Here is a 27,224-nt window from a genome sequence, read left to right on the forward strand (position 1 = left end):
CAAGACTGACAACTTAATTCATCACTCGTAAGTCTATGTGATTGCCTTCTTTAAACAAAGCCAGTTAACCATTGCTCAAAGACTAAAAGAATGAGCAATGCATACCAGCCAAAAATACTTACGTTTCATCTTGTCGTGTTTTTCGCTCTCTTTCCTGAGCAAAATGAAGCCGTCTTGCTTGTGTTTCTGTCTGCTCATGCCCCTGCTCTGCTCAAGGACATGGATGGAACTGAATAAAACATGACTGACATCTTGTCATCTCAGAGAGGACAGGCTGAGAATGGGAAGGGAAATAGAGCATTTCACTTCTCCTTATTTGTCAGTGTGGATATAAAGGGGGAGAAAAATGTATATGTACACACTAAGGAAGTCTGAACCTACATTTCAGCTACGGGAAAGGATTTGAAAGCTACTGTAAGCACGAAATGTAACAGCGAGAGAAAAGAGTTCATTACACTTGTCTGCAAGCTACAACCCTTCTTTTATCACACCGATCAGTGGTTACTTAAGCTTATACATAAAAACTCCAGATCCTTTGATTGCTCAGCCAATTGCCCTGCCTTGTCAGGGCTCTGTTAATAGTAATGCTTGACGTCTTGGTAATCACACGGTAATCTTCTTCTGATCTTAATCCAACACTGATCTTTTCCCTTGCTGATCATTCTCATCCTACCATCCCCAACCCTTCTATCGGTAATTTCTTCAGGCCCTTTGCTCTTATTTTTCACTCGCTGGTTTACTTTTTTTTCTTCAAGAGACATCATCCAGAAAGCCATTCATACAGTCCATCCCGAAAACCCCCCCTCTCAGCTGAAGTGGTATGATGTATGGCTTTACACCAGGCCTGGTGGCCCCATTGCCTTCATTGCAGTCACATGGAGCTAAAGTCATAATTTAGGAGGGAGATATACACAGCCAGCAATCTGTGCACACATGTGCCAGGGTAAGTGGGTACATAGTGTACACACAGGTAGATGCATGTTGAACTCATTCAGAAAACAAAGGTTCACTGTTAGTAGATAGTATAATTACATCTATGTCAAAAGACAGGCCAATGACCATTTTTAAAACTGTTGCCAGTAAAATCACAAACTTTATCCCTTTCCTGATTTCCTGAATCTATCATGATTATAGTCAGCAATCATCAAGACTGTTGTCAACTATATCAACTACAGCAACAAGTGGGACCACATCATCTGGAAGTGAAATCCACATACACAGAAATCATTTAGCCAGTTTTTCCACAGCCATTATCTGGTACTAAATCAATCTGATAATGATGTATTTAAGTAATTATTCTACATGTGTATAAAGAGTATAAAAATAAAACACGTTGTGACTTTAAGAAAATTGCATTTGGGGATATATGTTTTCCAATATCATACAGTATGCATAAATATGAGAGATTATATGATAATTAAACTGTAAAATCTTCAAAGCTGCCCAAGCTTAAACATTTCAAGTGACTTATTTCATCTAAAATCTTGAGTTGGATAAGCTACAGTACAGTTATGGGACATGTCATTTTGACTTATGATGACAACTCTATACTGCTGGCTCAAATTGAAATACAAAGGTGTGTCAACTACATGTTTGAAATAGCTAAGTATGAGTAGATGTGCTGAGTTTTGAGGGGATTTACATCCATATATGGACTGTGTAGTTATTTTTGCTCTTTAAATACATAGCCTCCGAGGGCTGTGATTCCCAAATTGTTCACCAAATATAGATGTGAACACCACCAAATATCCTCACAGCTAAAAGTTAGTAGTTATTGTTTCATTGGGTCCACACAAGATAACAATGAAACGGAAACAAAACCCACCTCAGCTTGTCCAGTTTTTTTCCATTTCATAGATATTGCATCACAAAGTCAAATGAGAATTTCAACTTCCTTCTGCCCACAACTTACTTACAAACCAAATCATTCTTAGAGAAGTCCACACTCTCAGAACATTAAACGTTGTTTTACAAGACGATAGCTTCAGTTGTGTTAGCCAGTTCCCAAAAATGACATATGTTTACGTTCCAACAAAGCACTCTAATGGACACACAAAGGAGGAAGTCAGGTGACATTGCTCTAGAGCAACAAATCCGCAGATGGATCAGGTCTGGGTGGATGGATGGGTTGACAAAATATCAGACTTAGACACAGGAGACCGCTGACTGTTTCCCGTTACCAGACATGAGTCAATGTTGCTTTTCTTCTAAACATGACGATAGTTCCCGTACTTTAACTAATTGTTTATTTTTGTAACCACGATGACGAAGGCCCCGTAACATTAGTAGTCACTTTAACCCAAACCACAATGTTTCCCTAAACCAAATCGAAGCTTCACCATAGCTCTGTCGCACCGCAGAACAGACGTATTTTCCAGCAGTGAAATGTCTTTGGAAGACACAGTCAGATGATGGTGTTGTCCTGTCTATAGGGGCATCAAATCAGAAAACAATGTGTCGTCCTGGAGGGGCATGAGCGAAACATATTTTGACATTAAATTTGGAGGGCTTGTTCTGGTTTACATACATTTATTGTGAATGCAGTGGATAATAGGCTACAAAGACATTTTGGTGAAAACATCACCTTCACTGTGCGATGAACACATCACCAAACATCTAGCTTCTCTGCAAACCCATCCTTGTCGGTATTGTCCATTTCACATCTGGTTGCAGTGGCTGCACCATACAATGCTTCCTCCTTGTGCACATGCTCAGTGGAGCCATCGAGCCAAATGTTGTGCCTCGTATAAACAGAATTTGTTGCTCATATTTCTTTCTTTCTGTTTCGGTTACATTTAAAAAGTTACTTCTAAATTACACACATCTTGAAGTAAATGATAAAATCATCCACTTTCCTGACTGTTTGACTCTGAAATGTAATTTGCTCAAGTCACTTAAACTCTCTCCAGCAGCTGTGCCACTGACCTTACAAGTGAGTTGGAGGGGTCTCTCCGATGAGAGCAATTAAAAAGACAGCGGGATATAGATTTCCGTTGGCTTCGATAAATGTGGTTGGGAGAATTATAATCTGTGTGACTAATGGTATGCTCACGGTATTTAAGCATGGTTCTCATTAATATGCTAAGCAACTGGCGCTAGCTTTGTCTTCAACCCTCCTCCTGAGATCCATTGTTAAATGCTGAGCTCAAATGATTCCCTCTCCCTTTTGTACATATGGGTGGACATACCCATTGAGATTTCACACAGTTCAAATGACTTTTTCATGGTCTTACCAGATATCAAATGGATATAGAACAGCCTCTCGGGCTGCAGGGTAATATACATTTTCCTGGGTGATATTCACTCAAGTCACAAAGTAAGAGAGCTGGATGTGGAACTGTAGGCTGTAAGAGATGTGATGAAATCTAATAATCTCCAACATCGTTCCTCAAAAAGTATGAAACAGCTATAGTTTATGATAGATGACTTATTGATATTGTTACACAGGGTTATTCGTCCTCATCAGCGCTGCGTTCTGCACAACTTAAAGACCAGAACTGCTCCTTGAGGCTGGCAGGCCAGAAAACCTGCAGTATTTGTAGTCTATTTTCCAGATTGAACCACTATGCTATCCATCTGCCACAAGCAGTCTATCAGTTTGTTTTGTAGGCTGCCATTCAGAACGCTTTGCTGTTTCCAACACTCTTGTCAAATAGTGTTCTAATGTAAGTGTCAAGATATAGTGGGCACACAATCAAAATGCTGTCGCCCTCCTCGATGTATTCATTATGCCATACGGGCCCATCAAAGCCTTCAGGAGTATCCCATTACCTCTGGGCCTGTGAGAAGTCTGCATGTGATTACAAGCTGTGTGTGATCACACCCTGCAAGCTCAAAGATAAAGAGCAAACAGACATGCACTGTATATTTTACATACGATCTGAGACAGATTGCCATGGCAACCCTCAGTATGTGTTTAAGGAGTCAAAACTGCTTAATAGAGCTTAATTTGCCTTGGTAACATAATATTCAAATTGACCCTGTTCGAATTCATGAAACCAGAGCTTCTACTAAATGGTAATGGAATTCATTAGCATCACTAATACAAATTATTTCAGCACAGGTTTTCATGTGGAACTCTCTGCTACATTTGAAGATATTTTAACTATTACTTAGAAAGAAGCTTCACATAGGCACAAACACATGCAGCAATAAAGGAAAAAATACCTGCTATCATAATGCACCACGGAAATGTTTTTCTTTTCTGGCTAAATTAATTAGTGAACTGTCAAGAGATGAACACTTGGCTTAAAAACACGACAAATTAATTAATTTATTAGATTAATGTATCATGTCAAGATAACATCGGCTTTATTTTGATCACAACTTTATTGTATCCGTGTCTTGCGATACTGAAATTGTTTCCCCTAAAATTACAACTCAGAGTGGCTTGAAGCAAAGGAGACACCAGTGATTACTGAATTAGATTTTTGCTTTCATCAAGGTCTATCACAGACAGAAGCTGGACTGTGCCTTTCTGTCACATTCGAATTGGACTTGATGCATCAAGTCCAATTTGCGGACTTGTTGCGGACTTGTTGCTCTTCTGCAATCTGTTGTCTCAACTAAATAAACTACTTTATCCATCATCTCAGGAAAACAGTCAGATATCTCAAATTAAGGAATTATTCATTTATGATAGAAGAATCAGTCACCAAAACATGGCCACTCTTAATGTAGTTATGAGAAAATGTGAAACGTGTCCTCTTCTGATTGAAGTTCAGAAGGGAGGAAGGGATCCACCCAAAACTGGTTTTCTACCTAATTCATGTCATCCATCAGTCCATTCATTAGCTGTACTGCTCGTCCTTTTCAGGGTTGCGGGGGGCCTGAGCCAATCCCAGCTGACATTAGGTGATTGGCGGTGTACACCCTGGACGGGTCGCCAGTGTATCACAGGGCTGACAAACAACCACTCACGCTCGCATTCACACCTACGGGCAGTTTAGAGTCGGCAATAAACCTAATCCGCTAGTCTTTGGACTGTGGGAGGAAGCTGGAGCACCCGGAGGAAACCCGCGCAGGCATCGCGAGAATATGCAAACTCCGCACAATGACGGGCACCGGCCAAACCTCGCTGTGAAGATGCACCAGCCCAACTGCACCACTGTGCCGCCCTATTCATGTCACGTAAGGTATTATTTTGATCTTTTGCCAGCGGCAGTTGGCGCGTAAACAGATGTTGTCAGATTCATGTCATTGAGATGTTGTCCTTACACATACAATTGTGATTAATGTATTATCAAATAAAACACTGTAAAAAATAAAACTCCGGTTCACTTGCTTTAACAGACATCAGATTTGTACTGACTGTGTATTCTTGTTTTGCTTGAGTGGCTGTCACTGACCTGCCTTGTTTTGTCAGGCTAAGGCCATTATTATCAGTGAATCATTTACTGTAAAAAAAACAAAAAACAAACTTGAGCTGGAGCTACATTGTCAGCCGTTTTACCTCGTTGGTGCATTTGAGCAGATGACGCCACGGTTATGAGAGTAATTTTTCATCTGATTTGAGAATTCCACGCTTGGTTCAGTGCAGAGAGGCTTTTGAAGCATCCACCGAGCCAGCAGAAACAAAACCTGTGAACCGTGTACCAGTTCACTGAGACAGACAGCAAGGTCAAAGAAACTTGACTCCCTTACAGCGTAACTCGAAGGTGACTCACCTTCAGAATAAACAACTCCTTTCTGCTTTGATGGATGAAAACAAGTTTTTCCTTGACAGTTTTTGCTGTCTGTTCACATAAGTTCATTTGATTGATTTGTCGCCAAGTGCTTGCTCATGGGGGAATGTTGGGTCTCTGTAAATATAACTATAAAGAGTACGGTCTAGACCTGCTCTATATGAAAAGTGCCCTGAGATAACTTCTGTTATGATTTGGCGCTATATAAATAAAATTGAATTGAAATGAATATTACCAGTAAAATTACATCTCTGTGAAAGCATTCAAATTTTACAGTCAGGATAACATGATCATCCATCAGACTGAATTCATCTGATGATTATGACAGACTCCAGGAATTTATCCCTATAATGATTTATATTTGCCATTTCTTGAGCTTGAACTATTCCTGACTATTTTTGTCTTTCCCACACAGCATACTTTGGATGTAACTGTTTTTCCTCTGCACTACTACTGAGCTTCTCATGAAGGACTTAACAGGATTTATGTTTCATGATGTATCTGGCAATTTTTCAGTAACCGCTTGTCAATGCATCTGTTTCAAACAGTTTAAACAAGTGTTCACGAAGATAAATTATGCGTATGTCTGAGTTCTTATAAATGTCCTCCATGTATTGTGTGTCTGTACAATGTAAGCTATGCACAGTCTTGCCATTGATTCTATTATTTTTGTCTTTTGCAGATGATGAGTAATAATCCTGTATCTTAATAAAATGGTGAGCCTACAGTATGTCTGGAAAATGACAGCTGACAACTGGTTGCTTGAACCATTTGCTCTCATGAGACCTCCATCCTAAACAACCCAAATGTAATTTATGTTTAATAGAGGTCCATTGCATTTTAATGATGTTGTAAAATTTAGATTCAAATTCATTTGTTCTGCAGACAACCACAATTTCCACCGTCTCCCCTAGCTGACAGCCACAAGCGTCGTGCAGCATCAGAAGGGCACTGAAGTTGTAAAAACATCACAGAGTTGTCATTTATCTCAATGAAAAAGAAAGTGTGCCTTGAGAGTAGCTCATCTAAACTGCAATACAAAGCAAAGCAGCTCTGAAGAGACAGAGATATTTTCAGCAGCTGGCATATGGACGAGATCAGGCTGAGACAGGCTGAGCCAAAGTACATGGAGCTTCTCGTCGTTCACCAGCAGTACGGGCAATCTGCACAGTCTCATGGCAGTCTGAGTGGAGATGGACGGCTTGGCATGTAATAAAAATTTCACTGGAACCAAACAAGTGTCAACCTTAATAATCCGCTTTTAATTGTGGAGAACTTTAGTTGCAGCGCAAGAGTATGAGTGTGAAAATGCATCATTTGCTTTTATTTTATCAATTTTGATGACTCAGGAGTTGTCAAAATCACCTTCAGTATTTAAAATTAGAATAATAAAAGATGTGGGTGTCGTTTATTGTCCATTTGGATTTGAAAGCTCCTGTTTATAATGTCAGATTGCCACTAGGGACAAGATTTCCACTTTAATATGCTCTGGTTTTGCTCCTGTGACCAGGGACCCAACTTCGTGTGAGAACAGGTATGCTCTCTGAAAAGTGTACGCTGAGTGGTTCCAACCTTTTTGCTTTCACGTACCCCCACAGCCTGATCAGATAAGCTCAAGTACCCCTTCAAGTACCACTCAAATATGCTCTTGGGAATGGATCACAAACTGGATGTTAACATTATTAATTATACATAAGTGGATATTGTTATTATTGTGTTTTCATATAACCATCATCCAGTTGCCCATTACTTTTAGTTAACTATTTCAACTGTTTATCCAGTACTTTTAGTTTTTAGGTTTAGTTTCTGTCCTATACCTTTATCTAGCTATTTCAACTTCTGACTCAGGTTGATGGGGATCTCAATGGTTACTGTAAATTTACTTGCGATATCTCCAATGTGTAATTCTATTAGGCTGAGAGAGACAGGAAACGGTTATGTGGTATGTGCCTTAACCATTTGGCTATCGTGACACCTCTATTTTCCCCCTTAACACAAATATACTGATGAATTTAAAAAAAAAAATCTAATCAGATTCTGTGTTTTAGTTGAGTTTGTTGAATTCAGTTCAGTTCAGTAAATTTGCTGAGTCCATCTACTCACAGAACAACTGCAGGAACTGTGGTATTGAGAGAATCACTGTTATACAGTAAGACATCATACTCATAGCGTACCGTGTTATTTGAGAAAAATGTGTCCCTCAGTTCACATTGTACATTTACAAAAAATGCATTCTCTGGGTATTCTCTTTAGATATATGGTATACGTTATGTATATGTAAGCATTATCTATGAGGTTTGATATCAGTGGTAAGTCTTGGGAAATGCACACATATCCTTAACTTTAATACGTCAAGATTATTAAGGAATGCAATTGTAGTGTAGATTATTCCACGCTGCCTTGCTTTTTCATGAGTTTGTTGTCATAAGTTAGTTCTTAACAAATGTGTTGTACAGGATCAGTACGAAAGATGTGTGAGTATGTGATGATGGATGCTAATCAGACTGCTGTGCCAAGTAGCACGCTGGTCTTAATAACATTGTTTCATAGTGTTTCTATTTATACGATTTTTTTTTTTTTGACATTTGTTGTCCTTTGTACGACTGTATCATTCTGTCACCAAATACAATAAAGTTAAATCCTCAGAGGATGAGTATACTGCAAACAGATCATCCTTCTGATCCTCATAATCTGTTCAAATCCTTAGGAACAATACCTCTCCATTATGGAAAATAGAAAACATGACAATTACAAGTTTTATCCTCAAGGGCTCCCTGCTAGTTGGTGTTATTTGTTGGACCACAGTTGTTGCTTAGACCACTGTTTTGTTTGTTCGTTTTTTTGGTGTTTTTTTTTTAATCGCTGCTAACAGTTTCCATATTTATATTACACCATGTGTTTATGGATACCCAATGAAACACATGTCGTAAAAGCACAGTCACCCCTGAGTTTCCATTCTGATGACACTGACTCCCCTCATAATGGACTGCTACAGTAGGTGGGCCTGTAAATTAATGACTGTAAAACGACTCATCTCCAATAATGCAAGCCAGGACCTCATTGCAGTAGAAGAGAAATGAGAATCAAATGGAGTCATAGTATATTCACCTCCCTCCTACTCTGTCCTTTTGCTGTCACTTTACAACCACTGCTCATCAATTGCTCCCCACAGGAACCCCCACCTCAAAAGAAAAAAAAAAAAACATCACTCATGTCATTTTGTCTTTTACAATCCACTTCATTTGGAGGCTTACAAATTCTATTAGGACGATCTTGTGTGCATTGCTCGGTTGCTGCAGGGGAGCAAGAGGAGGAGGGCTGCGTGGGAGGGGGGAACAAGCCCCTAATACTAATAAACGAGTTTGACTTTGCCTCCCTGCCCTGTGAGATGGGAGGGAGAAGGGGCCAAGTAATTGGAAAATATCCCTGCTTCCCATTTCAGAAAGAGACCAATCCCCCTCCCACAACACGCACACACCACCAACCCCTCTCCATGGCTTCACCAACCACTCTTGCTCCTACACCAAGAAATACACTGTCCCTGATTTTCTTTTTAAAGTTAAAAAAAAGAGAAGAAAAAAAAACAATTTGTCTGATTTCCAAAGTCTGCCTCTGTATGTGGAGGAGGGGGGAAGGGACTCCAAGGTTAACAAAAGGACAGGAGATATTATGTGAGGCGTTCTGTGTCGTGCAATCTGCAAAGTGGGATCGGGGAAGAGGGTGGAAAGGTTTAGTGAACCTTAGTTGCAGCCTGGGACCCCATGCCCAGCAGTAATGGGTCTAATGTCAGTGAAGGCCCAACACAAATCCAAATAACAATGGAAATGAAGAAACAAGAGAATTAATACTTTCTTTGTATTGGTGATGTTAATGGAAAAAAGGAACGTGTAGTTCATATTTAGAGTGCAAGGTCAAGAAATCAAAACAGAACACAGAACAAGTGATCAGTGTCCAAGGAATAATTTACACACGAGGCTGTATCGGAGTGAGACTCTGGCTTAATATGAAACTTTCATTATTCATGAATTCTACATTGTAAGAGCAGAAATACTGCAACACATCCCCTGACCTCACAGTCCCTCTAAAGCTCCTGCATGACTTCATTATGTTGGAATTGAAGCCACATGTTTCTATCAGACCTCGGTTGTTCTTAACACGGGTAAAGCAGGCTGAAATCATTCTCTTTTATCTCAAGTGGCTTAACTTGATGTTAAACGTGTCGAGTCATGAATTAGTCAAAGCTGAACGTTTCTGTAATTGAGCTGTGGATGTGCTGTTCAAATGAAGAGATTAGAAGAGTTGTTTGCAGTACGTACATATCTGACATAATGTTAGTTTAAGATATGTTGTGGTTTTAGTAGGTCAACTATCATTTTCAATATTCCTTGTTGTCATTAACGGAACCTATCAGCAGCATTTTATTTTGGTTCCACAGCATCAAGGTAAACACAAAGCTGATATGCTTTCTGTTCTGTTTATATCTTTTCCATGAGTTTATATTTGAAAGTGATTTTGGTTTATTTGCACAGATGATAGATATAGAAAATTACGGTACTTGTCTGCGCCGGCAAACCCCCCCCCAAAAAAAACAGTGTAAGTGCATCAAGTCATCTGCTGAAATAAAGAATACACGAGTAAATGATCTCCTCTTAGAGCTGAAACATGCAGTGAAAGGTCATCCTCGGCATTTCAAATGAGGGGGAGTTCACAGAGAGACCTTCAGCACAACTGACATCAAACCCTGGCACGTGTTTAAAACTGAACAATTCAGCTGTTGAACAGAGGACATTAAACATTCTCGTGCTCCTGTTCATTCTAAAACCTAAACGACCTTGTGAGAGCTGACTAGGAGATGTTTATTAGTTCAGTTCTTCAATAGGCCTTTTTCACAGTAGATATTTTAACGTGTCATAGGTGTTATAAATGGCTCCGCTGTTTTCAAGTGTCCCAGTAAGCTGTGACACTGAGCTGGTATGAACAATACCAGGACCCTGAAAGCAAAGCAGCTTAATGGAATTCAGCCTTCATTCATTTGATTATTTACACATGCTTTTTTCACAGTGGGGGAAGATGTACTCAGACCCTATATTTAGATAAAACCACCTGTGCGACTATGTGAAATTACTTCATTAAAAGTAAAAGTCTTTCAAAAGAGGTACTATTGCAACTAAACGTACTTACAGTAAAATATGAAAAGTAAAAACACTTGTTCTGCAGAAAACTAGCTGGTCAAGATTGAGTTACATTTAAATACTTTTGTACAGTAAGATAGTTCAGTTACTTGGTTCCCAACCTGGAGTCAGGCCCCATCTATTGGGTCAGAAGATACATCTGAGGTTTCATGGGATGATTAATGTGGTATTATTATTATCAATATTATTAATTTCCTTCCTCTGGCCTCATACAATTATTCAAATGGAACCAAGTGAGAAGATTAGAGGGGAAATCGCTCTTTGGTTGAAATCGCTAATACCGCATAGACACCTGAACATAAATATGTTATGTGTAACTATTTTTATTTATTTGTTTGCACAGTAAAAAAAAAAATACAGTCAATATAAAAATATAAGACACCCACATATATACAAACACCCTTCTACCTACATATACTCAGACATACATGAATCCAAAGTAAACGAGCGCTTGTGTGCAGGAGAGGTGGGAAGATAAAAGCTGATACAAAGACCTCTCCTAAAAACCCACAGCAAAACAATCTGAATTATACATAATCAGTAAATGTCTTGATGTTAATGTCCTTCCCTCATTCCTCTGATGGTAAGTGTGGGTCTTATCCAATGCCCAAATAGTCAACAGTGATTGATCGTGTGAGCCAGCTGAAGAACCATGAGCTAAGAAGATTTTGACAGGCCCCATATATTAAGACCAGAGAGGCTTTTCAGTCCATGCTGTCATTATTACAGCTACAAGCCTCAGTCATATTGATCCTGTGTAATCAATCATTCTAAGTCACCTCTCTGCTTTCAGGGCAGTTTCATCTTTGCAGTGAAATGTATTTGCACATTATTCTGTAGTACTGTTTTCACAGCTTCTTTCTTCATCCTGACAGTGGAGACACATCGACACTATTCATAATTTAGGTCGGCTTTTGAACAGGGGATCATGTGCGACAATTTAGCAGTGAATCTGCCATGTGCTTGTCATGTATTAACATACACTTTAAGGGCATTAACCACTTGTTAGGCCTTCGGGGATAAGTCATTAATGATGAATATTAAACCTCCCACGCGTGTGTGTTAGAGCCACTGGAGTACCCAATATACCTTTGATGAATAGCGTCAACATATCATATTTGCCAAGAGAATATAACAGGAAAGAACAAAGTGGGAAGGCTAGATAGCACTCTATCTAACTCTGCACAGATACAGAGGGGAATATCCAAGTAAGGACTATTGTTCTGAGCTCACAGTGCAAGTAATAAGGGCTATTGTAGGGCTTGTAGGCAGACCTAAGGGGAGGAAAATGAGCTCATACTTGTATTGGGAATCTCTTTGTTGCTATAAGTACCGAGCAATTCAGCTTGCTTCACACTCATAGTGTCATTACATCCCACTTGAGTCTCCTTCCTGACAAGTAGAGATAATAATGATGACGGTGAACACAAATAAGATGAATGTAAACGATAGTGGCAAGCAGGTGTGAGATTAATATAGGGATGTTTTCATTCTGGGAGGGAAGTGTTGCAGTGACTTGGCAATTAAAGATAAATAAGCGTTGTAACGAGAGACAGGCATTTTATTTCTTTCCAAAGACGGTCATTGTTTGTTATTGTAGCTGGTTGGAAAAGCTACATTTGAAACGGGCTGGCTTTCACCCTTTTGTTGTGTTTCTCTGCCCACTTATGCACATAGATGACCTGCTTGATGCAAGACTGGTGTTTTTCAAAGAATATGTTAGAAATGATATATTTCTCCTGGTGCCAAAAATACCACTCCCACCGATTTTCACGGAGTTCCCCAGATCCAGAGTGTTGTGTGACAGTGAACGGAGGTGTTGAGGCAGAGAAAGTTAGGGCGAAGGTGTAATTAAAGCTGATTATGGCAAGGCAAGAGGGGAGGGTAGTGCACCACATTTGTCTTCCTCATCTAATGAGTCGGGGCCGGGAGAGCTGAATTAGCTGCCTAGCTGTCGTCTCTCCCCCGCCATGCCACTTTGTCACAAGGACACTCCTGCTGTAAGATGAGACAGGGTCAAGTGCATGTGTATCCCCTGGCATTATTCTTACAGGCCACTGGGGTCCCTGTTCCACCGGGCACTGGGGACTGAGGCACTTTAGCAAGCTCTGAGCCACACCACTCAGCCTCTGCATCATTAAACCAGGCTAAAAATACACAGCCCACCCATGGTCCCCTGTTTTCAGAGGACCAGTTCATTGCCACACTGAAACAATCACTGACTCCTGCTCATGATGGTGTGACACCATCATTTTTCACATCCTTTTTAAATTTCATCAGTGTGTTGAGGCTATGGCAATACACTTACAGTATGCTCAAGGAGATATTATTAAGTGTCCTTCTGCTTCACCTACTAATTATAAAACTATTGTGTTCACACTGTCATTAATGCTAACCCCATGGGCATTAAGGGACCTAGAAATCAATATGTTTTGGTGTAATGCTGGAGTAGCAAGGAATCCACTCAGCCCATAATGTATATACTGTGAAACTACATATTTAGGACTGCAAGTCATAATCATTTTTATTAACAATTAACCTCAACTATTTTTGAATGATTATACTACAAAATATCAGGGAGTAGTGAAAAATACCCACCACAATTTCCAGCAGCACAGGGGGACGTCTTCAAACGTCTTTTCTGTGTCTGACCCACAGCCCAAAACCCGACTAACCAAATACCAAAACTGTTGTCAATTTTCTTTTGATTAATCTACAAACAGTTCTCAGATACAAGTGAGTGACTTAAGCAAAGAAACCACTGAATGTACATTTCATCACCTGTACTTTCATACCAAAACACATGGGACTGACACTCTCCAGTCAGTGCTTATGGTGTTTTGAACCTCACTCTGATGTTGGACTGATTTTCATTTAGCTCCACGGCCAGGTGTGAATTTATTCCTGGCCAGTGGTTCATTCTATGGATTTTGAATAACTGCACTCTCACATAACTGTGTTTCCCTCTCAAGGGCAGTACAATATCAATACAATAAATCATGCAGCAGTAATGAATAAGCTACAGAACCCTTACTTTATGGTTACTGGCCGGCTCAAATGTGAAGCATTTTCAAATCAATCACTGTATCTAGCGAGATAGAGCAGGCATTTCTTTGATTTACTTTATTGTTGATGCACCGCAAAAGCAGGACCGGTTTAACCCCGCGGCCCACAAGGTGTAAGCAACTGTCTGATTGTCAGGGACTGAGCGACGGAAGACTCAGCGCAGACAACCAGCTACCCAAGGTAAACCTTTTCCTCCCATGTCACACGGATATGCTGAGACCACCAGCGCTTACTTGGAGTTGTATTATTCATTGCCACGGGACTCCATGGGCAGACGTCGTGTTTGGTGAATGGCAGGATGAGTTATTTGGCCCCCGCATGCCCCTGAATCAAGAGCCTTCATGAGCCACTGGGAATTTGGCACCTGAGTTAGCGCGTGTAACCTATACGGGGGGGTCAGTGGTATGGATAACTCTATGAATGTTTCGGATAATACCAGACTTATCATGATGGCCGGAAGCAGTGAGGAGATATGTTTACATGTAAACAGTTGGCATGGTTTTGGCTTAATGTCTTGCCGTAGTCGCCAGTTTAGCGCAGTGTGGAGCTTGTTCCGCAGCTTCGTGGGTGTTAGCTTACTTTTCAATGCACTGTTTGTTTCACTAGTTTCGCTAATGACTGTATATTTAGTCACAGCCTCAGAACGGCTTTTCCGATACAGCCGAGGTTCACGAAGAAATGACCAACCGCTGTCTCAAAGTATTATTCACAATTATCGTTGTCCTCATACACAACTGTCACTTCATACTTGTTCACCTACTTGTATTCGGAGATTTTTGCCATAAAATGTATCGGGTGGAGGTGGGGTGGGGGGGTGTTATTGTGAGGACTGAAGGTGTGTAAACTGGCTTTTATCTGGCTGGAGACTCCGGTCTGTTCGTGGTTATACCGCCGCTTTGCTGTAATTCGGAGCCGACTAAATGCCAGGAGACAGCACTATTTGCGTCGAGGAGGAAGCGTGTAGCCTGTAAAGCGGCACTGCGGCATCGCCGTATCACTGCGCCCCGGTCCCCCTTCTCCGGGATCCTGAAGCTCGGATCTGGGGAGAGGAGGAGGAGGAGATACCCTATGGTTTTCCTTTGCGGGATTTATTTTGTCAGCTCCAAACCTTCTTATGCTTTATCTTTTTAATAGTGACCGAAGGCCTGCAACTTGACCGGACGGTCCCTCCCCACTCGCAAGGGTTTGCATTTCTTGGTTTTGCATGACGTGTCTTGGAGCAAAAAAAAAAAAAAAAAAAAAAAAAAGAGAGAGAGAGGCTTGCTTTTGTTGTGTGTCTTATAGTGGAAAATGAAGCTTGGAAAGCCGGAGCAGGAGGCAGTGCCAGTCCGCTGCTGCTGTTGTGGGCTGGACTGGATTACAGAGCCTGAGATCTCTACTGACAGCACAGGCAGACAAAAAGGGACTCTGAGCGAAGACAAGGGAAAGAGTCTTTTACTGAGCCAGAGAAGCCAGGGCGAGTGCTACAACAGTTTTTTGTCTTTTTTTTTTGTTTTTTCCCCCCCCAGATAAGCGATATTTTGGAAGCTATTTGTGCAGTGCATGTGTGTCATTAGATGAGTGTTGGCACGGGGCATCAGGTTAAAGGCAGAGGTACTGGAAAAAACCGCTTAGGACCGTTACAGTATAGGTGGATTTGCCTTTTTTGGGGTTGTTAGAAGGCAGAACATCTGCATGGAAGGAATATTTGTGAATGGTTGCTGCATACTTAAATGTTGGCATTCTGGCATGTTGGATGCCATGTATCCATTGGATTATAAGCTATTTTCTTTGCAAATGTTTATAATTGTACATGTTTAGTTGTACATGTTGTACATTTGTCACTTTGCATGGTGTATCAGAGCATCCAGATGAGCTACATTACATGACAACCTGTGTCTAAGGAGACAATGTAAAGTTGAAGATGGTGGTTGACTGTGACAGATTGGTTTTGATTTGTGTGGTGATGCAGAAAAGGTGTGATTCATCTGGGTTTGAAATGTCCACCCAGATTTTTAGGTAGGATTACTCAGAGAAAGCCTTTACAGAAGCCTGCAGTTTGTTGATTCAGTTTTCTTCCACATAGAATACCATTTCTGTGATGTAATGGATGAGCATTGATATTCTGGACACACAGAGAAAGCCATATGTGTTTTAGACCACCATGCCAGAGTGACTTTCAGTGGCTTTAGGCCTAGACTGTAGGCTATGCCTTGAGAATGATCCAGAATAAGACTGCAAGCTGTTGAATGTTGCATCCTAATATCAAAAAGCAGACGCATGCCTTCAGTGTCAGACAGTGAAGGTATGGCCCCCTAAGCTCTGTAGTTAAGTGCAGGATAGCATTATCAAAGCGTCTTTGCGTTTGTCTTCATTTCTTAACAGTGTGTGTAAAACCTCAAGGACATGTCACTATTCAATTAGTCCTGCTTTCATTCTTGAAAGACAGACCAATATAATAATTTTTCATGTGGAGAATATGTGGGCGAGATGTTAGGTGCAAGGTGATATTTTGAAAGAAATGAGAAGTGAATTGAGAGGGACTGTTACGATGAACTTGTTAATTTGAACTGCTTATTAATGGAAGTCAGAACCGTTTTATTCAGCAAGAGCTTTGAAATCACTTATCATTCACAGATGACCTACGTGGGCAGTTCGATAGTGCAGATTTTGCACAATGCATAATTATTGAAACGTATTATCTTATGTCATTATGGATTGTGGATATGTGTGTGACTGAAATGTACCTTGATAGAAGTTTTTTTTAATGTTTATTAATGCAATCAGCAGACAAATAAAAGTAGCCAAAGTGGGAGGAAAGATTGTTTGACAGCTTAATGTTCTTAATACAACATTTAATTTAATAAAGGCTTTATTTCAGGCTGAAGAGCAATCGGTTTAATTATTGTTGTAGGACCAGTGTACTGGATGTTACTGATGCTGTCACACTTTCACACACCATAAACATTCTCTGTATGTTACTTAAAATTAGCAGTGACCATGCCAAAAACAAGAGCAAGTTCATGTTGAAATGCTCAAGACACCAAGTAGCCTATTAAATATTCTGGTACATAATTCATTAAATGAATTTAATCATTAAAACCACAGTTTAGGTTACAAGCTTGGCAAATGGTTCAGAGACACAAGCAAAAGAGCACTTGGAACATAAAATCAGCTTATCTCAGGGTTTAATGGCCCGGCAGTGTAAGAAAACATAGTATACTCAGCGGATGAGACTATGGCCACCCTAATAAAGCACTCATCTTGCATTATGTAGAATGGCAAGAACCTCCTGTATAGTGTGCAGCACCTTTTGGAAAATGGCTCATTGACTAAATGCAGAGTTGAACTTGCTGAGTGAACATGTTGCAAATGGGTGCTCTCTCTCTCTCTTTCTCTGTCTTATCTCGCAGGAGGGAGAGTTTGCTGACCTTGAGTAAGAGGAGTAGGTTCCTGGAGAAGAAAGATGTGGCGTCACCTGCCCAACTCACCATGGCGGGACATGTTCACTGAGCAGACATTTGCTTTAACTTGAAAAGCTTTCCCTTCGGTGGAATTGACAGCTTGGTGATAACGTGTTTAATAGATCATTTTACACCTTTGTCGTAGGATTTGATGGACTGCCTTTGGGGATCTTCGCTTGGAACCTAGCTTGGTTCAGTGACTTGATGCAGTTTTGCATTACCTGTAAAAGGCTTCATCTGTTGGATATTACCCGGTTACCCTGGATCTAATACATTGATAACAATCACTTGGATATTGCGGAGATTCTCCTCGAGGGGTTTTTCACACGAGTGGAGGTCAAGCAGTGCCAGTGTTTGGCCCTTGAAGAGTTTGATTCTTTGTAAGAGGAGCGATTATTTGGATATTTCCTATGAAGGACATGGATGGTCCTCGATCTAGTGGCCTACGCAAGAAGAGGAAGTCAAGGTCAGAGAGGGATCGGGAGAGGAGATCAAATGGGATAAGGAACAACCATGTTAAGGGCTCTGTCTTTCGCTTCTCCTCCGACTCAGAGCAGGAGGGCGACCGGGAGCCCTCCTCATCCCGCCCTCGACCCCCGCGAAGAAAGCGAAAGGAGTCCACTTCCGCTGAAGAGGACATCATCGATGGCTTCTCTATCACTGGGTTCGTGACCCTGGAGGCTCTGGAGGTAAGTGCTGAACCCCAGGTGGTAGCCCCCTTCAACTTTCTCCAGCCCTGTGTGTGTGTTGCGTTTGCATGAAAATCCCATTGAAAAACACTTAACACTATGCAAAGATGTTTTTCTTATTGTGTGCAGTTCAGTGCCTCACTGACTGGGCTGGCCTGGTGTTTGGCTCCCGCCTGCATATTTCGCTGTTGTGTGAGCTGGAGTTCAACAGATGTAGCTTTAAATGTAGCACTGCAGCCAGAGATTACTATCTGTGTCACTGAGAGGCTGTTGTTGTATGTACTGCTTTGGATTTGTTTTCACAAGAGTTTTCCAGCAAAGCATTACATTAGATGAGGGATGTTCAGCTATTGTTGTAGTGGCTGTTGTGTCTTTTGTACGCTTTGGAGTAAAAAAGCAATTTGATCCATGTTACAACAATTTATCCAGAGTGGGAGTAATTTGTTGTGCATTGGCCATCTATTTTCCTTGGAATGCAAACCGGGCACAGGGTGCCTTCCAACGATATAGTTTCTGAATTATGACTTACACATGGAACAAGTGCTACATTTCTCTGTAATGTTAACTTACAGAGGGGTGACAGATGAATGGAAAAGTATCTCAGTAAGGTGGTGGGCCATCATGAGCCTCCAAAACAGCTTCAGTGCTCCTTGGTGTGGAAGTTTTTTGAACCATTCTTTCCACATTTGGTGTTTTGATGATGGTGGTAGAGAGTGCTGTCCGGCACGTTGCTCCAAATTTCCTATAGGTGTTCATTTGGTGACTGTGAAGGTCATAATATATAATTTGCATCATTTTGAAACTCATCAAACCATTCAGTGACCCCTGGACCCTGTATGGAAGGTCTCATTATGTTTCTCCACTCATTTGTTCCGGTGTTTCTTTTTCATATTCCAGCTGTCTGTATGTGTCAGCATTGTTAATTTTAAAGGAAAAATGACTTGTCCATCACTTTTTATTTTACATCACATATTCCAACATAAATGTTACATCTTATTTCTTTTAGCATAGAGTTTGCTTCATCTTTTTTTTTTTTTTTTTTTTTTTTTTAATCTTGTTTCAGGGGGATGTGAAAATTGTTTCCCAACTTCACACTGGGGGGAGGGGGTTCCAGGGACACAGTCTGACTTGCACTTTCTAATGCTGTATATGCAGTGTGATGCCAGTCTCTTGCACACTGGTGTGACCCATCTCTAGGGTATGTACAGTAGCACTTGTCCTCACTGTATCCCTCTGTTAGACAGATCAAGACTTTTCACAGCACAAGAGTTTCTTACTGTCTTACTGTGTTTTTTTTCATTATTTTTATTAAGAGTTTTACTCTATACAGCAGTCTTGGACTCTTGTGCCTGCATTTTGTTTCCCTTCCTCCTATGATTTGTTCGACCTTCTTTCTGTTGTTCTTTCCAGTGATGATTTCTGCGTCAGTTTGTTAAAGCACTGCTATCCCAGTTAGTTAGATTCTATTTGTGGCAGTAGCTGATGGGGGGCAGTAAATAATACTGTATTTAAGCTGCTGTGCTTAATTGCCAAGTACTTTGTGATAAGTAACTGAACAATATACACGGTTCCATAGCTTCACATAGTGTCAAAGTAATACCAAGTCGGTGAGGGTTGATTACATATTGTGATTTCAGTTGAGCCCAGTCCCAGAACACGCACGCAGCACACTCTCATGTGCACCCCGAATGAAATGCATACAGAGATGGCTGGTAAAGAAACTGACGTGGACGCTAAAAACTAAATGGAATGTTTGAGGGTCTGCCGGCCTCCCGGGCAGCGGGACTTCTCCTGGTGCTCCCGATGGCCAGTACTATGACAGACGGCTCTGTTGTAAATGTTTGAGTTTGAGAGAGAGAGCGGGGCAAGGTGGGGCTGAGCGATCAAAGTGCTGTGCACAGCTCTACAATGAAATACGATTTCACCCATTTGAAATAGTAAAAAATAGAAAATCAATTTATGGCGGCCAATGTTGATATTCTGGCGGGCCGCCACAAATGAATCGATGTATGGGAAAAACTGTATCCATAGTTTGATTCTAGTGAGATGGCAACTGAAATAAATGTGGGAAATTTTAAGGTGAGTAGCTCTTGAATTTGCAAGGTCAACATACTTGCAGTAATCATTGTTCAACTGTTTGTTTGCCTTTTCATTAACATTTGGCCATTTCACTTTCTTAATCATAATGTCACGCTCCCAGTTTACATCAGTTTGAGAGACACATACAAGCAAAGATACTGAATGTCACCTTTAGTTGGCTCTAATAGTTTTCTATTGACATGACCTGTTCCAAGTTCTGTTATTCTTTTTATATATGAAATTAATATTACATGTGTAATATTACATATCTGCCTCATTACCAGATATTGTTTCAGAACATCACGCTTGTGTCTGTCTTTTCCGTTATTACCCCATATGACAAGAGCCCCAATGGCAACAGGGACACAACTATTTCATATTTTATTGCGAAAGACATGATGCCAGTTAAAAAGGCAGAAAAAACAGGTTTCAACAGGCTAATGAAAGTGGTTCAGGTGTAAAGTGCCTGGACGGGAACATTTTTCAAAAACATTGCTGCCTCAGCTTTTTGCAGAATGCAGAGGAAAAGTAGAAGAGTAGCTTTACACACTTTGCCATCACCACTGACATACTGTCTATCCACACAGCAGAGCTGTACATGAGCCTAATAAGCGTAAATATTACGTCATGTTGGGTGTGGATCAACCAGTTTAGAACCGTAACACACTTGTGATTAATTTAGGATTCACTCCTAAACTGAATATACGTCTTGAACTTCAAAATAAAAGGCACCCTGTGGAGTTTACTTGTAAACAAATAATTTATGTTAACGTTAAGTGTTTCTCACCACAGCACACTGTGTGTATCCTTGAGGTCTAACAAACATGTGGAATGTGTTTCCTTCATCCTTAATGCTGTATATGATATAAATTGTAACAATTTGATCAATATGAATATCGATCAGTATGAAAAAAAAATACATAGTAATATTTTTAGCCATATTACCCAGTCCTGTGTTCTATTAAGTTACAAACATTGAATTAATTTAACTGAAATGGGAAGGTGTAGCTTTAGAGAGCCTGATTGTAACAGATTTACACCTTTATGTATATTGGTATACATTATTTTGACATTTTATTAACCTACACAACGTTGTTTCAGCCTTTTACTGCAGTCAACAGAATGGAAAAACAGACTAATAAATCAAACTATATTGTAGTATCAAATTATATTTAAATCAACTCACACCGATCTAGAAGGCAATGCAGGCTTGTCACAGAGTGGTTTACTGAGTGATGAAACAGAGTTCAAGTAAAGCAAGAGGAAAACAAATTATACTTGTGTTTGTGTTTGAGTGCAAATATGCACACACTGGCATTTGTTTTTGTGAGAATGTGACAGAGCTTATTAATACAATACCATCTCACAGGGAAGTGAAAGAGATGACAATATTGAATTGGAATTCTTTTTATGGTTGGTGGAGAGTTTTAAATATAGACGTTTGTTGCACTGTGTCCCATATGTAATGACAGCATTAATAACATGACAGCATTAATAATCCATATTTCTCTAGACACAGTGACCAAAAATAAGATCTAGTAGATCGAGTAAGGCCTATGACCAAGTCTCAGATGCACAAGACTACTTCCACCATTTTGCTGCTGGAGTCCAGTACCCCCCATGCTGTTTTGACCTTGCTTCTGGGGATGGGGTTGTTGGCAATTTATTGGATCTGAATCCTTTCAAAGCCCTTTCCAAATCTGGATAAGCATTTTGTTTGGTGTGGAATGAAGACATCTGTTAGTTAAAAAAATGTTTAACTAACTTTTTATTTGACTAAGTGCAGTAACAAAACAAATTTCAACTCTTCTGTGTAACAAAAGATAAAACTTAGTATTTAAGAGTCTAGCTTCTTCTAATAACGTTAACAACACAATTGGTCATTTTGATCGTGATTTATTTACCAATTACCAGACCATCATGACACTGAACCTAAATCAAATGTCAGCCCTAAACCATAGAGATTCTACTTTGCTGAAGGTCTGCAGGGCTTTCACTGGATACAGTATTTATCACTGCTCAGTGACATTCATTAACAAGGGGAACGAGCGTTTGCTCTTCACTGGTGGGGCTTTGCTGCAGCTACAGAAGCCAGAGAAGCTAAAGTAAAAACAACACAGTGAAAATAGGAATTCCACTATCAGTGTTTTGCTGCACAATGCACTTAACGTTACCTGAAGGCAAACTCACTGTTGCACTGCTACAGGCCACAGAAGCTGACGGGTCACAGAATACAGTGAAACACTGGCGGTAGGCTGAAGCTGAGCACTCATCCTTCTCAAGTTATCAGAAATAGCTACAGTCCCTTTTTTATCATGTTGGACGGTAGATAAATAATTAAACAAAGGGTTAGTCATTTCCCCCCTCGCCGTAAGAACCCTTTTGCAAAAATTGCATTTTGCAAATGTTTTTTGGACTTTGGAAAGTTTAAGCTGTTCAGCCATGTTTGTGTCTCCTAGTTATCACAAGTTTGTATATGTCATCAGTCTTTTTTTTCGTTGCCGATGCCCGGAAGGGAACATGAATTAAGGAACCAGTGGGTTTTGGTCTAGATTCATGTGGTCAAAACTCTGCTGTATACTACATTATGGTTTCTTTTATCTTGTTTGTACCTGCGTATTCTTTGTATTTATGTACTGTTTGTCATTATTATTATTATTATTATTATTAGTCTGCCGATTATTATTCGTTTGGTCTATGAAAAATGGTAAAACAATGCTCGTTACAAGTCCCAAAAGTCCGACGGGACATCGTCAGATGTCTTGTTTTGTACAACATGCGCTTTAAATCCCCAAGATATTTAGTTATAATGATATTAAACTGAGACTAGCGACAAATCTTCACACTGTAGAGAAGGTAATGAGAGAATTTTTGGCATTTTTGCTTGAAAAATGGGGTGGGGTTGAGAAAAATGTATCCCCCACACTTTTCAAACACCTATTGTTGTCCCCCTTACTTTTACAGTTTCAGTTTGATTTATTCACTGAAATACCACTAACTCATATCCTCCTAATCACCAAAATCCAGACTGGAGAAGCTCAAAATGTTAAAATGTTCCTATGAGTTGCCTTCCATTATTACTGTGCATTTACAGCAATATATATATATATATATATATATATATATATACACATACATACAATATATTTGTGATCATTATTATACAAATATATAATAATTATACAATTTGGGCTGAGGCCCACCAGAGCTGAGTTCTGACTTCTGACTTCCAAATCGCACCCTTCCAGAGTTCAGTATCACAGAACTGTCAAGTCACGCTTTTGGCTTGAACAGTAGCAGGACTGATTATGTGTGTCTCCAAATTGAGAGAAGGGCAGTGTGCAATTTATGCACGTGGCACAGCAGTGGTAACTTCATTAATTATTTAAATCTTCTGATGTGGTATTGTGATCTTATGGTAGCCTTATTAGCCTAAATGCTTTCCTCCACAGTAAACAGGTAAGCAGATGCACGGAGATTCACTGTTTCTACGGTGAAATAATTGGGAACAAAGCGGCTGTGTTCAGAATGAGTCCAGCACCAACAAAGCTGTCGCCATATTTTTATTTTCAGCACAAGTTCACGTATGATTTTCACAGGAGAATCAGAATATTTTTTTCTGGTGTGTCAAGTGGATTACTACAGGGAGTTTTCAGTTTTGCTGCTTAAACGCAATAATATTTGCAGCAGTGCCATTACTGCAAGCTTGAACTGATCATATCACTGAAGTAAATAAAAAGTAAGGCAACAAATAGTAGGCCTGACAATGAAAAAACAATTTAGTGTGCTTACTTTGTAAGTTACTGTAGATACTGTAGTTGCTTCAGTTCAAAGAGATGTCTGTTTCAATGCTTGGTCAGGAATTTCAGTGTTTCGTGAACCAAAAATTCAGTTGGGAAAAAAAAGTCGTTAGCCACTGGGCATTGTATTTCAGTATAGGCCTATATATTTTGGGTGTTGTATCATTGTCTTTTGGGACTTCACAGTGTTAAACAGTGATGAAATTCTTTCTTCAAATTTATTTGAGGGGAAAAAATAAAAATAAAATTGTTCTGGCTTCTTCTTATTGGTATTTGGGCATTGGGATAGTTCTGTTTTATTTGAGATAGCTGTCTATGTAATTTCACCAGTACAATGAAGGTGAATGGAATTTGGTTTGTGGTACAGCATTAAATAAATTACATTTAAAAGAAATTCAGTGGCAACATCTCATTTCAGAGACGGTGCCATCCACATCCACAGAACTTCCAAAAGAAATATGCTGGATCTCAGCTAGCGCACTTCCAGACCTACCCAGGATTTAGCCTCTCAGGCAACATACAAGTAGCGCTAACTTCTTGGTGGAGGTTGTTGATGCTGCATGCCACTTGTGAGGAAGACACTACTCAGGGCTGAAAAGTCCCCCACTCCTGCATTTTCAGTTAAAAAAAAAAAATCATTCAGCTGAAACTAGAACTCATCACCAACAAAACATAATCTAGTAGAAGACCAAGCTCTTTGTATTAAAGTTAGAAGTAAAACATTATTTATTGTTTGAGGATTCCTTGTTGACCTTGGAAATGGTAGATGAATGCAGATGAATCTTTTATCAATTTACTTATCGATGGATAGTTTCAGTTCCAAAGAGAGCTGCATAGAGCTGCTGTTTAGGAAATTTTAAAACTTGCTTTTTTGAGAAAAAGAGGTAGCGGTGCAGGGAATAACACCAGGCATTGGTGAAAGGGTCAGTGGTTCCAACGTCTGAATCAGTCTTGGAAAGTCCCCCCCCCCCCCTTACTTTCATTATAGCTGTTCATAGTCTAGTAATAGAAGACATATTTTACTTAGCTGCTTTCTGGTGTGACCGTGTTAAGATTATGACTGAGGCTGAGTCAGGCAGCTTTTTAAACGGATTTAAATCTGTAAAATTTTCTAGGTGAAATTACGGTTAAAGGGAACTGAAAGATTGTCTTATTTGTCCTGCTCTAATGACTCAGAATATTGAATTTATTGAATAGCATTTTAAACCGATAAATAATGTATCAGACTTCAATAAATTACATCCACTCGGTCAGATTTTTTATGATAGTTGGGGAGATGTTTTTCTTCTCTTTAATCTTCAGTTATGGATAAGACTTGTTAAAGTTTTTCTTGCATTTCATTGCCTCCAGAGCTTAAATAATTGGATTTCTGTTTATTCAGTATTTTTCAGTATAATTTTCATGACAATTCCACTTCAGTTTCCTCACTCGTCTGTAACATTTGGGTAATATTTCAATATTCTCTTGCTTCTCTTATTCTGATGTGCTGTATGTGTCCATTGTGTCCATCTTTTTCTTTTTCAGTTTTACAACCTTTGCTTAACAATTATGAGCTGTTTACTACTTTGTTTCGACCACACCATGTTAAAAGACTTTATGTAGTGTATAGATGGAACTGTGCACAAGCATATCACAGCATCAATGGGTCTTTTTCTGTCTGGGTAAAGTGAAAATTCCGATGAGGTCAGACCCCTGTAGGTATAAGCTAGTGCTCTTCATCTGTCACCACAGTGCTGGAGCAATACTGCTCCCAGGTCTGCTTTTCATGTGCACGCTTGGCATTTCTCTTTTGCAGTCTCAGGGCTGAATTGTCCCTGGTGTGGCTCTTGAGATACTCAAGTTGCTTTTGGTAGATGTTGCACAACATGTTGTCGTGATTAGTGGGCTGTTTTTTGGTGTTGCAGTTTGCAGTGAACTTGCCTGTGTTGGACTATTGTTAAGAGCTGTTGAAGAGGAAGCTACTGTGGCCATCAGCTGGAGGTAGCCAGTGAGAAAGCGTATTACTGCTGGTTGGTTTTTCTTGTTTATTCTTTTGCGGATCAGCAAATGATTTGCTTTCCACTTATGCAGGATACATGATGTGATTCTAAAATACATGCTGTACAATTTGATGATTGGATAGTTTCAAAAATTCCTTTGTAAAATCCACCATCTTGGCTGGGATTTCCAGGAAAAGCTTTCTACTGTATATCTTGTTGAATAAAGCTCAAATAAGGCTATTCATACTTAAATTAAATTGAACTGAAAATGTGAACACCAAGCAAGACTTGAAAATAACTGTTTAGCAGTGAAAAAATAGACTACGTTCTTTATGAGCAGGAGGTGGGTCTTTTCGTGTTTTCAGACATACTGTAGTATCAAGTTCAAAAAGACAAGGTCTAGCTCTGAGGCAAATAGATATTCTTTTATCGAGTGGAGAAACACATGTAGTTTCATGCCTTTTATTTTTTTCTGGGTGCATTGTAGTTTAGGTATAGTAGATTTAATGTATTGACACAGAGCAGATATTTATTACTTATGAGCTCATTAGTATTGTAATGATGTAAATCAAAATCACAAAATAAGTATGGTACAGTACCCAATAGACTACTGACCATTTATTCACTCTTGTTTCCCTTTTCATATTTTTTGTGTCTCAGAATTTGAGCTTAGCTTACTCATGTATCCAAATCTAAACTCTTTCACTTTAAATTAAGCAAGAAAATACAAAGATGTATTGCAAACTGTTCTTTCATTGCACCAAGATCAAAGTATATTTGGTTTGGAGATAGATTTTTATAGAGAGAGGCCTGAGAAGCAACCTATTACAGCACTTGAAGAAATTACTAAATTATTGAGTGCCTTCTCCTCTAAAACCTTTGCTGTGTTTCACCCATTTCACTTGAAAGGGGTCTCTAACCTCAGCATGCCCCTACTGACCAGAATTGATTTAAAAATGTTGCCTTAGTTGACCTATGGCTCCATTCTTTCCCCATAATTACTAGTCTCTGATGTCTATATCTTTGTATTACACATATAGTTAGGTCCATAAGTATTTGGACAGTGACAATTTTCGTTTTTTTGCCTCTGTACTCCGCCGCAATGGATGTGTAGACTTTTAGCTTTAACTCAAGGGGTTTAACAAAAATATCGCATTAATTATTAAGAAATTACAGCCATTTTTATACATATTCCCTCATTTTCAGAGGTTGAAAAGTAATTGGACAATTAACTGACAATCAGTTTGTTGGTCAGGTGTGGGCTGTTCCTTCGTTATTTCATGAAAAATTAA

The 27,224-nt window shown here is 39.7% G+C and overlaps 1 protein-coding gene across 1 annotated transcript in view; it reads left to right on the plus strand.

Moving 5' to 3' along the window:
* The first annotated feature begins 15,244 nt into the window (after window positions 1–15,244).
* The window catches only part of auts2a (activator of transcription and developmental regulator AUTS2 a), a 327,408-nt gene continuing 315,428 nt past the window's right edge, over window positions 15,245–27,224 (plus strand). The window contains exons 1-2 of the mRNA XM_040150804.1: window positions 15,245–15,535; window positions 17,335–18,074. Coding sequence (XP_040006738.1) covers window positions 17,796–18,074 — 279 coding nt within the window. The 5' untranslated portion in view covers window positions 15,245–15,535; window positions 17,335–17,795. The remainder of the gene's footprint in view (window positions 15,536–17,334; window positions 18,075–27,224) is intronic.

The sequence above is a fragment of the Xiphias gladius genome, chromosome 17 (assembly GCF_016859285.1).
Source record: "Xiphias gladius isolate SHS-SW01 ecotype Sanya breed wild chromosome 17, ASM1685928v1, whole genome shotgun sequence".
Classification (NCBI taxonomy): Eukaryota; Metazoa; Chordata; class Actinopteri; order Istiophoriformes; family Xiphiidae; genus Xiphias; species Xiphias gladius.